General features: G+C 36.7%; 1 protein-coding gene across 2 annotated transcripts in view; it reads right to left on the reverse strand.

The window, feature by feature from the left end:
• Nucleotides 1-16,228, reverse strand: part of TBC1D12 (TBC1 domain family member 12) — a 126,941-nt gene that overhangs the window by 71,637 nt on the left and 39,076 nt on the right. Inside the window, exon 2 of one of the 2 annotated variants that reach the window (XM_012454810.2) lies at nucleotides 8,718-8,841. In XM_012454810.2, the coding sequence (XP_012310233.1) occupies nucleotides 8,718-8,841 (124 nt within the window). Of the gene's footprint in view, nucleotides 1-1,910; nucleotides 2,045-8,717; nucleotides 8,842-16,228 lie in introns of those variants that run through there. The other variant, XM_064374094.1, reaches the window with a different exon arrangement.

Raw genomic sequence — 16,228 nt, forward strand, 5'->3', positions numbered from 1 at the left:
AGACAACAGAGTATTATTCAACACTAAAAAGAAATGAACTATCAAGCCATGGAAAGGCATGGAGGAAATATAAATGCATATTACTAAGTGAAAGAAACCAACCTGAAACAGCTAAATGCTGTCTGGTTCTAATTACATAACAGACTGGAAAAGACAAAACTATGGAGATAAGAAAAATGTCTGTGGTTTCCAGGGGATTGGGGGAGGAAAGGATGAATACACATAGCACAATTTTTAGTGTAGTGAAACTATGCTGTATAATACTACAATGGTAGATACATGTCATTATACATTTGTCCAAAGCCATAAAATGTACAATATCTAGAATGAATGTTATTGTAAACTATGGACTTTGAGTGACAGTGTGCCAATGTAAGTTTGCTGGTTGTAAAAAATGATCTGCTGTGGTACAGGATGCTGACAGTGAAGGAGGTTGTGTGTATGTGGGGACAGGAGTTATACGGAACTCTCTGTACTTTCTCCTCAAATCTGCTATGAACCTACAACTGCCATGGTTTTTACACTTAAATATATATATATATATATGCAGATCTAATCTAAAAATATGCAAAGTGAATAATAACTGTGACTGATTATAGTTTATTCCTGGAATGCAAAGTTGGTTTAACAACCAAAAACTCACTTATACAACTTAATAATTTTTAAAAAATGACCGAAAGAGTTGGCACTTGACTTTGAACCTCAAAGTCAAGTCAGTTAATGGATATATCAGTGTATATATCAGACTATTTTGGCTCTTTCCTTGTCTCTCAAGGAGAAGCTTCTATGCTACTATTCTTTCTTTATATATCATATATATAATATATGCCCAGAACCTAAATTATACCTAATAATATTTTTGAATAAAGAATTCATGGAAATAAGCCAGAAAATCTTAATTAATCTAAGATCAGTTCAATAATTCTGTCCTTCAAGTTCTGCTATAGAAAAGGTCTAGAGTTTGCTAATATCAGGTAACATATTGAATTGGCAGCAGAATGGTATTCTACCACACTTGATGCCTTGCATTCTGTAGCTAAAGGGATTTACCAAAAAGGTGTACCAGGAGGGAAATATGTGAAAAGATCAGACTGGATTCAAAGGGAGGGTGACAAGAATCTTTGAATAGTTGCCTAAATAAATAAATAAAATATAGAGATTGACAAGAAGAAAGAATAGTAGCATAGAAGCTTCTCCATCAGAGACAAGGAGAGAGTCAAAATAGCCTGATAAACACACTGACATATCCATTAACTGACTTGACTTTGAGGTTCAGTGAACAGTAGGAACACTCTCCTTAAAGGGGTTAGTGTTAAGCCATTATTAGTGAGTAAACCCTTCTATTTCTATATGCTGTGAACAATTTATAGAGAGCCAGAATAATGTTTCAGAAGCAGAAAAATTCCCCATCTCTACTACCTCAAGACCATGTCTGCCCAAGATAAAGAGAGTCTCTTACACAACTTGATCTAAGAGCTGAGGAAACCATTACGCTTGGGATAGACAGGGTTTAGCTGATTATGATGTCTTTATAGACTATTCATTTTATTCCAGATCTATGCATTAGGAGACAAAAAAACCCATCCTATATTTCAAGCTAAATTGCAATCTCAGGGCAAAACATTTCATCATTCTCTGGCATATAAGAGTACCTTAGTAAACTTCATTTTTGCAAAGTTACTACCACAATCTTGTTTGTTTAGTCTGAAACCTACCATGATATACAAGTCTGAGATAAAGACAGGATGAATAAAACTTTTAATATGTTGATATGCAAAATAGTATTTCTGTAATCAAATACAGATATTCAGAGTATTTTCAAACAGTAACCCTTTCCAAGTCTCCATTTCTGATAAAATGAAAAAATGTCCCCTCGAATTCTATACCCTGTTGAATTTGTGAAAACTTACCTTTATTCTTTTAATTTTCTTTAATTAATAATTTAGGCTTCTTTCTTGAGGCTCATACTTCTCCATTCTCCCAGAAGCACAGGCCCAAAAATATTACTAGTTACTCTCCAATCTTTAAATCACATAAATTAATTTTTATGAAATCCATTTATACATAGAAATGCATAATAATTTATCAACCATCAATAAAGAACACACATGCAACTAGAAATATAGTTATTGACTACCTTTTCAAGGTGATAACAGATAAGGTAAATAAAGGTGAAAACAAAACATGCAAAGGTGTAACAATTTTTTAAACTTTTGAAGAATAACTTCTGGTCGGGCGTGGTGGCACATGCTTGTAATCCCAACACTTAGGGAGGTCAATGTGGGAGGATGACTTAAGCCCAGAAGTTCACGACCAGCCTGGGAAACACTGTGAGACCCTGTCTCTACTAAAAATAAAAGAATTAGCCAGGCATAGTGGCATGTACCTGTAGTCTCAGCTACTTGGGAGGCTAAGGTGGGAGAATCGTTTGAACCCAGGAGGTCAAGGCTGCAGTGAGCCATGATCATGTCACTGCATTCTAGCCTGGGCAGCAGAGCAAGAGCCTGTCTCAAAAAAAATTTTTTTTTAAGAATAACTTCTGAACACAGTCCAGCCTCTTTACAGTTTAACATCGGTAAAAGAAATGCTTTGTTTTTGCGGTACTTAGCCAAATTTTACAGCAAGAATATCTATATTTAAGTATAATTAAAACCAATGAAATTCTTTTCAAATACTCCATTACACATACTAATAAAATCAGAAAGCAGAAAATTAAGCTCTAACATGTTCAAATTGTTATGTATTTAACATTTAACTACTGCTCACAAAACACATGTATGCTAGTCCTTTCCATAATGTTGTAAAGCAAAAGCTTACCTGAGAAAAGTGACCTATTCTTTTAGACAATTTGAAACTCTATATGAAGAAATTAGTATCTTAAAACTTTTTCCTTGCCTGTCAAAAGTTATGTGAAACTGATTTAACCACTCAACTTAAACTTCACCAGAAAATGGCATGAATGTTGATGAAAAACTTGATCATCTAATAAGTACTACAATCTCATTTTCACATTAAAGATGCCAATATAAAAGTAGAGTCTAGCAAAAAAAGATAACTTTCTCTGAAAGATTATCAGTTTGACATAAATCATGCATATTCAATCTAGTATGCAATTGTATCATAATTATATATAACATGGTTCATTTGAAATCATTCTCACTTGCAGTCTGGAGTTCATAGGACAAACAATGTAGCTGTATTCCAACTTTACCTACTAATTTAGAAAAAAAAAAAAACCCAGGTCAACTGCACTATGATATAACTGAAATATTATCTATGATTATAAGATGCAATTTTTTTTTTTTTTTTTTTTTTTTTTTTTTGAGACAGAGTCTCGCTCTTGTTACCCAGGCTGGAGTGCAATGGCGCGATCTCGGCTCACCGCAACCTCCGCCTCCTGGGTTCAGGCAATTCTCCTGCCTCAGCCTCCTGAGTAGCTGGGATTACAGGCACGCGCCACCGTGCCCAGCTAATTTTTTTGTATTAATAGAGACGGGGTTTCACAATGTTGACCAGGATGGTCTCGATCTCTCGACCTCGTGATCCACCCGCCTCGGCCTCCCAAAGTGCTGGGATTACAAGCTTGAGCCACCGCGCCCGGCCAAGATGCAATTTTTAACATGGCTCACCAACTGGTTCAAAAGTCCACAAGCTGAATTTCACATCTGCAAGAGAACACGTGATAATCCTCAAAAAGCAATACTAGGAATGTTCTTGTGATTTGGGAATTGACCGTCAACTTAAATGCCAAACTTCAGTCAGTTTGACTTTGCTATAATCCTAAAATGTTTTTTATGTTTCTTTACTGTTAACATGGAAAGCACTAAAATCGATTAGACTCATAATAAAAGTTAGTATAGGAATAAAAAAAAATTTAACATTTAACCTACAAGTATCTTTCACTTATGAATCCACATATCTCTGAAAAGCTACAGGTACAAAACATTAGAGTTAAATTTTATATATATATATATACACACACCTGTGTGTGTACGTGTGTGTGTGTGTGTATACATATATATATATACACATGATGACATTTCATTCTTGAATAGAAAAAAAAAAGCATATATAAGGCCAGGCACAGTAGCTCACGCCTGTAATCCTAGCACTTTGGGAAGCCGAGGCGGGTGGATCACGAGGTCAAGAGATTGAGACCATCCTGGCCAACATGGTGAAACCCCATCTCTATTAAAGAAAAAAGATTAAATTTATTTTAATTTCAAAAAAAGAAGAAAAAAACATATACAATACCACATATGCAAAATATATACATCCAAAAATAATTATGTGTTTTCCACACACAAAAAAGTGAATTTTAAAAGGCCTAAAAATGTGAAAGGAAAGTGAACTGAGATATATCATTCTATGTTTTATATTTTATAAAGAAAATATAATCATGTGTTATCTGTGTACCTAATAAAAGATAAAAAAGTTTTGTTTTGTTTTGTTTTTTTGAAACAGCCCAGGCTGGAGTACAGTGGTGTGACCTTGGCTCACTGCAACCTCCGCCTCCCAGGTACAAGTGATTCTCCTGCCTCAGCCTCGCAAGTAGCTGGGGTTACAGGCAAGCACCACTATGACCATTAATTTTTTTGTGTTTTTAGTAGAAATGGGGTTAGCCAGGCTGGTCTCGAACTCCTGACCTCAAGTGATCCACTTGCCTCAGCCTCCCAAAGTGCTGGGATATAGATGTGAGCCACCACACCCAGCAAAAACTTTGTAAATTAAATCTTTTTTTCTTTACTTAGTGTATAATCTTACAGATGTCTTTCCGTTAAAGAAATGTTTGGCTTAATAACATAGTTATATTTAAAAATATGGCAACTCTGCAGGGCACAGTGATGTGCACCTGTAGTGCCCTGAACTCCGGAGGCTAAGACAGGAGAATTGCTTGAGCCCAGGAGTTTGGGGCCAGCCTGGGCAACATAGCAAGCCCCATCTCCTAGAGACTTCTTTCTGAAGACCTGCTTTATAAAGTTATTAGCCAATGACATAATACTACTCTCATCTCCTAATAAATCTGACTGCTTTACCATTCAAAAAGCAAGTGAGGCATCATTTCTCTAAGCTGTTTTTTACACCTAAATTACTAGCTACCACTTCATTTCCTAAAGCCATAACAGCTTAAGACCCTATCCCAAAACAGGACAGAAGTGTCATAACACTCCTCATGGCTTTACTGATATTATCTTCACTTTCGGTTTCTGATTCCAAACATATAACACCTATCTGAAAGCATACATGGTAAAGAATATCAGACACAGTTTTATATTTATAATGTTTTAGAGAATTCAAAAATCAGGGCTGTGAAAAAATGTTTCTAAGTTAGGACAGAGATACAAAATTGTAAATTTACCATTACTATCAAAAGAAAATCATACCCACTTTGAAAAATGATAATTGCAGGGAAGAGGACAGCAAAGTTAGACAAATAGGGAGTAGAGGACACACACTGAAGCAGAAAGCAAGAAGTAAAAACATGTTCCATCACATGGTAAAAGTGATACATATGTGTTTTTTTTTTTTTTTTTTTGACAGAGTTTTGCTTTTGTCACCCAGGCTGGATTGGCACAATCTTGGCTCAGTGCAACCTCTGACTCCCAGGTTCAAGGGATTCTTCTGCCTCAGCCTTCTGAGCAGCTGGGATTATAGGCACCTGCCACCACACCCAGCTAATTTTTGTATTTTTAGTAGAGACCGGGTTTCAACCATGTTGGCTAGGCTGGTCTCAAACTCCTGACCTCAGGTGATCCACCCGCCTCGGCCTCCCAAAGTGCTGAGATTACAGTTGTGAGCCACTGCGCCCAGTCAATACATATTCTGAAGGTAGAAAAGGGTCAGAAGAACAATAACTTGACTATACATAATACCTCCCAGAGAACAAACCTAACCACAAAAAGGGCACTAAAATATACACTAATACCTGTGACATAGCTGGAAAGCTCAAAAACTAAAGTAAGTGGCTCAGGAAAACAATAATCTGTTAAAGGATCAGAGAAGGGGCCACAGAGGCAGAAACTACATTTCAGCTCTACTTCTTCTTCCCATATAAAAAAGAGCTGTTCTTTTCCCGAGCACTCATCAAGTTTTTATGTCATATATATATAAAGGAGAATGTGAGGTCTTCGCTTTCTAAAATGAAAACAGCAGATTAAAGGTACACAGCATATCAATAAAGATAATTATCCAACTAGTGATTTCTTCAGAGACTTATGGTAAGAAAATATCATAGAATGTTAGTTTATATAAAGATACAAAAATGTATGTGCATGCATATTTAAACTATCATAAAAAATCAAGAATACCTACAGAAACCTTCAGTAGCAAGACCACTGTTTTGCCTCTAGAGGGCGAACTTGGTCTTCTGAAAAACTCTAGACGAGAGAAGTTACTTTTAGACTTTACCCGCCCCCAAAAAAAGGAGATAATAGCAGAGGTTTCTAACCTTTCTTGGTCTATGTCTTTAGTGTCTCAGTAATTTTTTCACAGTAACTTCTAAGCCAAAAGAAATACCTAATTATTCTGTTTAATAAGTGGCTATGTCTAAACAATTTAATAAGGATATATATCCTAATACTTAGTAACCACTAAAAAAAACAAAAACCACATAAATTGAAAAAAAAAGTGTGTGTGTGTGTGTGTGTGACAGAGTCTCGCTCTGTCACCCAGGCTGAAGTGCAGTGGTGTGATCTTAGCTCACTGCAACCTCCACCTTCTGGGTTCAAGCAATTCTCCTGTCTCACCCTCTCACGTAGCTGGGACTATAGGCATGCACCACCATGCCTGGCTACTTTTTTGTATTTTTGGTAGAGATGGGGTTTCACCATGTTGGCCAGGCTGGTCCTGAACTCCTAACCTTAAATGATCCGCCCGCTTCAGCCTCCCAGCGTTCTGGGATTACAGGCATGAGCCACTACGCCCAGCCTCATTCGTAACCACAACTGATTACCAATATGGCATGTGTGGCTTTGTGCACCATATACAATTTCTCAAACCTTAAAATCAGATTAGATATCACCCTCATTTCCAGTCCCACAATGACTTTTGTACAGTAGCTGGTTTTCATCCCAGCAATCTTAGAAAAAACAGATTCACAAAGATATGATGCCACAGAAAAGTATGCAGTGGCACTTAATGTTGGAACTGTGTACTGCTTCAAATTAACAGTCTAAACCATATCCAACTGATGTGGAATATCACTGAGTTTGCCTCAAAAAATTTAAATATTCCACTGTACCCCAGTGTGTTAAGTGCAGCACACCAGAGTGAGCACATGGCTTGGGGATCACAGCACACAGTTTTAAGTACCAATAGATAAACTATTCACTATTTTAATCACTTGTAAAGAAAATTAACTACAAGCCAGGTGTGGTACCAGCTTCTCAGAAAGCTAAGGCAGGAGGATCACTTAAGCCCAGGAGTTTGAGGGCAGCCCAGAAAACATAGCAAGACAGTCTCTTGAAAAAAGAAATTAAGTTGGTTTAAAGGGAGAGAAGGAGGCACATGGTCTAAGTGCTGACTAGCTACATAGTTCAGGCAAATCCCTCAAAGGGGAAAGGGAGGGGCTGCTTAGAAAGACCGCCTTTTATTTGTTTGTCTTTTGCTTGTCTCAGGGAGAAACATGCAGTTCTCTAGGGTTGTACATGTACATTCTGTGGGGGTGAACACCTTGGTTCTGGTTAAACAGCTAGTGCTTTTGACAGCTGTGCCAAAAAGGGTTAGGATCAACTACAAAATAATATGGGTTGTAAATTGTAGTGTGTTTCCCTAACTTTCTGTTTTACCTGAGGAAAAAATAAATTCAATGCAAAAAGAAGAAAAAAGAATTAAATACAGTAATGCTTTTAAAGATCTAAAATTATTTCTTCATATTACTTGGAAAACCAGTTTTTCTTCTAAGCAATAAAAGGAACACTATTAAATCCTTAAAGGAAGATATCTTTTCCAATTTGAATGACAGTTATTGCCTTCATATGATTGCTTTTATAAACGCTAGCTGTGTTAAATCTGGTAAACTACAATTGGAAAGGAGAAAAATAGGAAATGTATTATAGATCCTCTTCTGAGCAATAAGTTTTCTGAACTTTAAAACACTGCAGATTGATCCAGTCTCACTGCTTTCTATTATCACTAATCTAGTACTGAAGAGCCGAAGTTCATAAGTCAAGATCAGAAACTCTTAAGAACTCAAGAATACATATATTAATAGAAGTATCAGAAGAAATAGCTTCTAAATTACTAGAAACAGATTGTGTACCAACTCTACTTATTTGCAAAGTCCTTGGTTTAGAGAGGACACTAGAAAAGTGACAAAGGAAAGAGTTCAACCTCATAATCTACTCAGTTTTTGCTTTTTACTATTTCATCAGTTCACAACTACCAATACTCAGACATCTGTGCCACTGACAAATGCTACCAACTTGAACTGGAGTCAAACAGTATGTGGTAAGAGTGATTAGCTAAATTTTTAAAAAATCTATTCAAGGAATAACTGGTTAAAAAAAATGAATGTTCTATTCCTTTAAAGAATTTTCACAGCTATAAAAGATAATGGAAAATATGTGATCTGTTTTTCTACAAAATTTAGCAGGTCCCTATAAATACCTATAATCCCAAAAGTCTGTATCTAGAAAAATAATAAAAATAAAATACGGGTTTTTTTTTTTAAATGCTTGAAAAGCTAGGGCAAACTACATGGCTATGCCAGTACTTACCTGCTGAATGATTTTGGATGTTTTCTGAAGATTCTCTCTAGGAGGGACTTTACCAAATAATTTCCAACCAGGAGCACTATGGACAACTGATTTGAGTTCCTTTGTCCTTTTTGGAAAAAGGTTTCTGAAACACAGAAAAGTTACATGAATTGTGTTTTTTGTAACCAGAGAGCTATTTAACAGTAATTTTATACTAAGTTTGCTCCCAAGGCAAAAACAAAAATATTTTTAAATAAAGCTATTTCTACTATTTATACCACTATTACTTAGAATAACAAAGCTCAATTAAGAATATCTGGCTTAATACCTAATACAAGTAGGGCTTAAAACCTAGATGATGGGTTGATAGGTGCAGTAAACCACCACGGCACACATATATACCTATGTAACAAACCTGCGCATTCTGCATATGTGTCCCGTAACTTAAAAGTAAAATAAAATATAAAAAGATAAATTTGAAGGAAAATAATAGCCATAAATAGGATGCAAACATTTGTTTAACTCAGCTACAAACTATACTAGAATTGACTGTACATGTACTTAAAATTAATAGCCAAAATTCTGAGAACAAAAACATTTAAAAGAAACTATATAAAAGTTAAAGAATTAAGTAATATAATATTTGGATAAATATTATTTACAGTAATAATTTATAATAAAATTATATCTATTAACCCTCCATTGCTATAACACATATATGTAAACTGTTTTTCCTAGGCCAGCTATGTATAAGAAAGCTTATTACAAAAGAGTCAATATATAACCAAGGAAGAAAGTATCTCTCACTGAAAAATCTAAAAAACACCAAAAAAAACCTGCACAAGTATTAAGGATTTTATCTATTATCTCCATGCCCTAACCAACCCAATTAAGTATCTATTTTTTTATGTAAGCAGGGATGATACTCAAAATATGTACCCTCCAAAACAACATGACCAAGCGGCCCATGAACTAATTAGAAATAGGCACTGATGAAGTCAACTCAGTATAAACCCTTTGCATAAGCTATAAATGAACAAAAAGAAAATTTTAAATTCACATATACAATTAGTTACAAACAGTTTCAAATAGGTTGAAGTCCCAAATAATTAGATTTATCTATACTCAAAATGCCCTATCAATATATCTTGAAAGTACAGAATAGTGATAATAGAAAATAAGTTTTTAATGAAAAATGTTAAGGGACTCCTACAAAAGAATAGCAGGCTAATCAATAATAAAGAAAAGAAATGGCCAGGCATAGTGGCTCATGCCTGTAATCCTAACACTGGGAGGTCAGAGCAAGAGGATCACTTGAGCCCAGAGTTCGAGACCAGCCTGGGCAAAGTAGTGACACCCTGTCTCTACAAAAAATAAAAAATAGCCAGGCATGGTGGTGTACACCTTGTAGTGCCAGCTACTTGGGAGGCTGAGGTGGGACAATCACTTGGGCCCAGGAGTTAAGGATGCAGTGAGCTATGATATTGCCACTGTACTATAGCCTGGGCAACAGAGCAAGACCCTTCCTCCAAAAAAAGGAACGAAAAGAAACTCTTATTTCCTCAGGTGTATAATGGAGATAAACATATGACACTTAGAATGATTGCTACTTTAAGACACTCTGGAGCTTTCACCTCAGAGACCATGTACAGTGGCTTAATTCTCTACTTCATAAAATCACTAAACAGCTGAAAGTTTTCAATAGTGAATATGCCAAGGACTGGGAATACTTCTAAGAAAAATTTTCAAGCCTCAAAGGATGGTCTATTAATATAAACAATGTTTGATAAGCTGTGCACTACTTATCAAGAAAACACTTTGTAGCTGATTTAAACAAATGTTTACATCTTATTTATGGCTATCATTTTCCTTCCAGTTTGTTTAACTTTTTATTATTTCTGTTGATGATTCTTCTAATACCTCTTAGCTCCAAATTTACCTTTATGCTCTGGGATAATAGACAAAATTCCTTTAATCATTTCTCCTTTAAAACAAACATGAGAAATTGTTAAGCTTTCTGGGTAGAGGACACCAAAAGGACACAAGGAAAAAGGGGCTCTCCTGTAGTTTCCAGGGGCTGCACAGTGGATCAGGGGTAGAAGTGTGAGGACATCCACTCTGCTTAGCCAGATGCCCAGACTGCAGCCCCTCAGCAAACTTGCAGCCTTTTTGGTGAACCTGCAGCCTCAGCCTGGAGATGGTGTTCCTGAAGCCTGCTCAACATAAAAACGACTCCACCAAAGGCTTCCTGCCAGCATCAGTGTGCCAATTTCCTCTGCAAGCCCCACACAGGCCAGACAGTTCTCACCAAGTCATACTTTCTCTACAATCTCTGTGTGACCTGTCTGCACCCTAAAGGTTTCCTATCTACCCACACTAATAAACACAGGAGAAAATCTTTGTCACCATGGCTTATGCAAAGAATTATTGGATATGGCACCAAAAGCATGATAAAAGAAAAAGTTTATAAAAGTTTCTTTTCTTTTATAAAAGAAAAGTTTATAAAATTTCTTTATAAAAGAAAAAGTTGATAAACTGGGCTTAATTAACTTTAAAACATTTGAACTTCAAAAGACATCATGGATACAAAATGATAGGATGGAAAGATCTAGTGGTCAGTCTCCCCACCAAAGTAAAAGTTGAGCTAGAAGGAGTAACTGGAGCTGGGCACGGGTGGTTCACATCTGTAATCCTGGACTTTGGGAGACCAAGGTGGGTGGATCACCTGAGGTCAGGAGTTCGAGACCAGCCTGACCAACAAGGCAAAATCCTGTTTCTACTAAAAATACAAAAATTAGCTGGGAGTGGTGGCATTACACACCTGTAATGCTAGCTACTCAGGAGGCTGAGGCAGGAGAATTGCTTGAACCCAGGAGGCGGAGGCTCAAGCCGAGTGAGCTAAGATTGCGCCACTGCACTCCAGCCTGGGAGACAGAGCAAGACTCTGTCTCAAAAAAAAGTAAGAGTTTTAAAAAAAAGTAAAAGTAACTGAAATCAAGTACTTTAGTAGAACTCTGGGACCTGATCAAACTCTTTTAATAATCAAGGGAGTATTTGATGAAAAAAGAGGCTACTGATCCTTCATAAGTATTAATAAGCAGCATGCATAAACCAATTATCCTCCCCCATTCCTCAGAACCACCATCACCACTACCCACCACCTCTTGTGGCAGTGGGAATAGCAGCCTATGTTCTTGGAGTTGCTAATTGGTGCCAGGAGTGACAGTGGGGGTCACGTCCTTCAAAATTTAGAGTTGTACATTTTGGTTGGTCTGGAGTGCCCTAAGGGACAGATGCAGGCACATGCATGTTTCAGTACTCTCCACAGCAGTAGCTTTCACTGTCAGTATTTATCTGAACACTAAAGAAGGTAAAACCTTTTCTGTCTCCTTTTTTGGAGCCAGATATCTAAGGAAATCTTTGTCCGGTCACCAGCTAACCACAGAGACAACAGAACAAAAACTTGTGACTATACACAATATGGAATACATACTCTGCAAAAATAGCTTGTAAAGCCACAAATAGGTGGCTTTAGCCCTCAACAAGCAAAAAAAGCAATCACTGAGGAGTGGGAGAAATAGATTTATAGAGTTACCATACTATAATATTCAGAGTATCCAGTTCTCAGCAACAACAACAAAATTACAAAACATGACACACAGAAATGGGAAAGTATAGCCCATTCCCTAGAAAAAGGAATTTGACAAAAAATCATCCCTGAGGAAGCCCAAACAATGTAATTATTAGTCAAACACATTAAATCAACTTCATTAAAAAAAAAAAAGTTCTAGGAGACTGAAAATAAAAAACATGGACAAAGAACTAAGAGGGAAAATGAATAAACAAAATGAGAATATCAGTAAAGACAGAAAGTATAATAAGCAACCAGATAAATTCTGGAGCTGAAAAACACCTAAAATAAGAAATTCGCCAGATGCATTCAACAGCAGATTTAAACAGAAGAAAGGATTGGCAAATGTGACGATAAAAAAATTGAAATTCTCCACTCTCAGTAGTAGAAAGAAAAATGAAGAAAAAGGAACAGAGCCTGAGGGGCCTGTAAGACATTACTAAATGTATCATCTATGTACCATAGAAGACCTAGAAGAAGAAAAAGACAAAGAGGCAGAAAAAGCATTTGAAGAAATAATCAAAAACTTCTCAAATCTGAGGAAAGACATAATCTACACATCCAAAAAGCTCAACAAACTTTAAGCAGGATAAACTTAAGGAGGTTCACACTGATACTTTATAGACAAACAGGTGAAACTCAAAAACAAAGAGAGAATTTTGAAACAGTAAATGAGAGGTACCATCAAAATCAGGGATCCTCAATAAGATTAACAGTTTATTTCTCTTCAGAAACCATGGAGGCCAGAAGTAAGATTACATATTTAAAGGTCAGAAAAGAAAAAAAACATTACCCACCAAAAATTCCATATCCAGCAAAACTATCTTTCAAGAATGAAGGAGGGGCCAGGCACAGTGGCTCACACCTTTTTAATCCCAGCACTTTGAGAGGACAACGTGGGCAGATTGCTTGAGGCCAGAAGTTCCAAACCAGCCTGGTCAACATGGCAAAACCCCATCTCTACTAAAAATATACAAAAATTAGTTGGGTGTGGTGGCACACACCTGTTATCCCAGCTTCTTGGGAAGCTGAGGCATAAGAATTGCTTAAGCCCAGGAGGCAAAGGTGGCAGTGACCCCAGATCACACCATTGCAGTCCAGCCTGGGTGACAGAGCAAGACTATGTCTCAAGGGAAAAAAAAAAAAAGGAGAAATGAAGACACTTCCACATAAACAAAAGTTGAGGGAACTCATTACCAGTAGACCTGCCCTACAAGAAATGGTAAAGGGAGTATTTCAGGCTGAAATTAGAGATTAGACAGTAACTCAAAGCCATGAGAAGAAATAAAGAACACTGGTAAGATTAACTATATAGGTTAATTTATATAGGTAAATATAAAAGCCAATATTATTGTAGTTTTTGTTAGTAACTCCTGATTTTTCCTACATTATTTAAAAGGCTAATATGCAAACAATATTTTTAAATTTCTGTTAATGGGCATGCAATCTACAAAAATGAATCTGCAACAATAACACAAAGGAAGAGGGACAGAGGGATAGCAGCACAGTATCTGTCCATGTCTGAAACTAATTTGGTTTATTTAAACTAGGTTGTCATACGCTTAAGATGTTAATTGCAATCTCTAAGGCAATAGGAGAAAATAACTAAAAAAACAGAGAAAGAGAAAGAAGAAAGGAATCAAAATGGTAGACTAAAAAAATTCAACTAAATACCAAAAAAAGGCAGTAATGGAGGAATTAAGAAACAAAAAACATGTAACACATAGAGAAAATAAAGAGCTAAACGGCAGAAGTAAATCCTTCCTTCTCACTAACTAATGTACATGTAAGTATATGAAAGTCTCTATTAAAAGACAGAGATCAGTAGATTGGATTTTTAGTCTATTTATATACCATCTACAAGAGATTCATTTTACAAAGAAAGCTACAAAGAGGATGAAAGTAAATGAATGGGAAAAATCATATTAAAGGCAAACAGTCATAAAAAGAGTTGGATTGGCTATATATTGTCAGACAAAATAGACTTTAAGTCAAAAGAGATTACACAAAACAAAGAACAATACTATGTGTTGGAATAAAATGTTCAATCCAGCAAGAGAATATAACAATTATAAACATATACACACCTAACAACGCAACCACAGTAAAATACAGTCTTCTCAAGTGTTCTTGAATCATTCTCCAAAATAGACCATGTGTTTATTCACAAAACAAGCCTTAATAAATTTTAAAAAAACTAAAATCATACAAAGTGTCCTTTCTGACCACAATGGAATAGAATTGAATAATGGAACCAATAAGTCAAAGAAGAAATTACAAGGTAAGTCAGAAAATATTTTGAGATGTATTAAAATAGAAACATAACATATCAAAATTTATGGGACACAGGCCAGGCACAGTGGCTTACTCCTGTTATCTCATCACTTTAGAAGGCCGAGGCAGGTGGATCACTTGAGGTCAAGAGTTCCAGACTAGCCTGGCTAACATGGCAAAAATCCCTCTCTACTAAAAATACAAAAATTAGCCAGGTGTGGTGGCGTGTGCCTGTAATTCCAGCTACTCAGAAGGCTGAGGCACCAGAATTGCTTGAAACTGGGAGGCAGAAGCTACACCGAGCCAAGATGGCATCACTGCACTCCAGCCTGGGTGACAGAGTATAACTCTGTCTCAGATAGATAGATAGATACATAGATAGATAGATAGACAGACAGAGCAAAAGCAGTGCCTAAGTAGGAAATCTGCAGATTAAGCATCTGCCTTAAAAACAAAAAAACATATTAATAGGCTGGGCACGGTGGCTTACCCTGTAATCCCAGCACTTTGGGAGGCCGAGGAGGGCAGATTACGAGGTGAAGAGATCGAGACCATCCTGGACAACATGGCAAAACCCCATCTCTACTAAAAACATAAAAATTAGCTGGGCGTGGTGGCACATGCCTGTAGTCCCAGCTACTCAGAAAGCTGAGGCAGGAGAAGCGCTTGAACCTGGGAGGCGGAGGTTGCAGTGAGCCGAGAAAGCGCCACTGTACTACTCCAACCTAGCAACAGAGTGAGACTCCATCTCAAAAAAAAAAAAAAAATATTAATAACCATACTACCTACCTTAAGGAATCAGAAAAAGAGTGAACCAAATCCAAGGCTACTAGAAGAAAATAAATAATAAAGAGCAATGTCGATATGAATAGAGAATAGAAAAAACAATAAAGAAAATCAATAAAACCAAAAGCTGGTCCTTTGAAAAGATCAACAAAATTAATAAACCTTTCGCTAGATTGACTAAAAGTGGGGAGAACACTAAAACTGCTAAAAGCAAAATGAAAGCAGAGACATGACTACTAATTTCACAGATTTAAAGTGTTAGAGGGCCGAGTGTGGGTGGCTCACAGCTGTTAATCCCAGCACTTTGGGAGGCCGAGGCAGGCAGATCACCTGAGGTCAGGAGTTTGAGACCAGCTTGGCCAACATGGTGAACCCCCTCTCTACCGAAAAAATACAAAAATTAGCCGAGCGTAGTGGTGGGCACCTGTAATCCCAGCTACTCGGGAAGCTGAGGCAGGGAGAATTGCTTGAATCTGGGAGGCAGAGGTTAGAGTGAACCAAGATCATGCCACTGCACTCCAGCCTGGGTGACAGAGCTAGACTCCATCTCAAAAAATAAACAAATAAATAATCAATTAATCAAATGGATTAGAGGAGAATATTATGAATAACTGCTTACAAGCAGATTTGATAATGAAATAAAAAATAAAATCCCTAGAAACACATGGACTACCAAAACTGACTCCAGAAGAAACAGAAGAGGAGACCTATAAGTAAGGAGGTTCATACAGAATCTCAAAGGACCATCAACAGTCAAAACAAATCTTGAAGAAGGACAAAGTTGAAGTACTCACTTCTTGCTTTCAAAACTTACTTCAAAGCTGTATTAATAAAAACAGTG

Source organism: Aotus nancymaae, unplaced genomic scaffold, assembly GCF_030222135.1.
Source record: "Aotus nancymaae isolate 86718 unplaced genomic scaffold, 86718_ANA_hifiasm-v0.15.2.pri h1tg000010l, whole genome shotgun sequence".
Lineage (NCBI taxonomy): Eukaryota > Metazoa > Chordata > Mammalia > Primates > Aotidae > Aotus > Aotus nancymaae.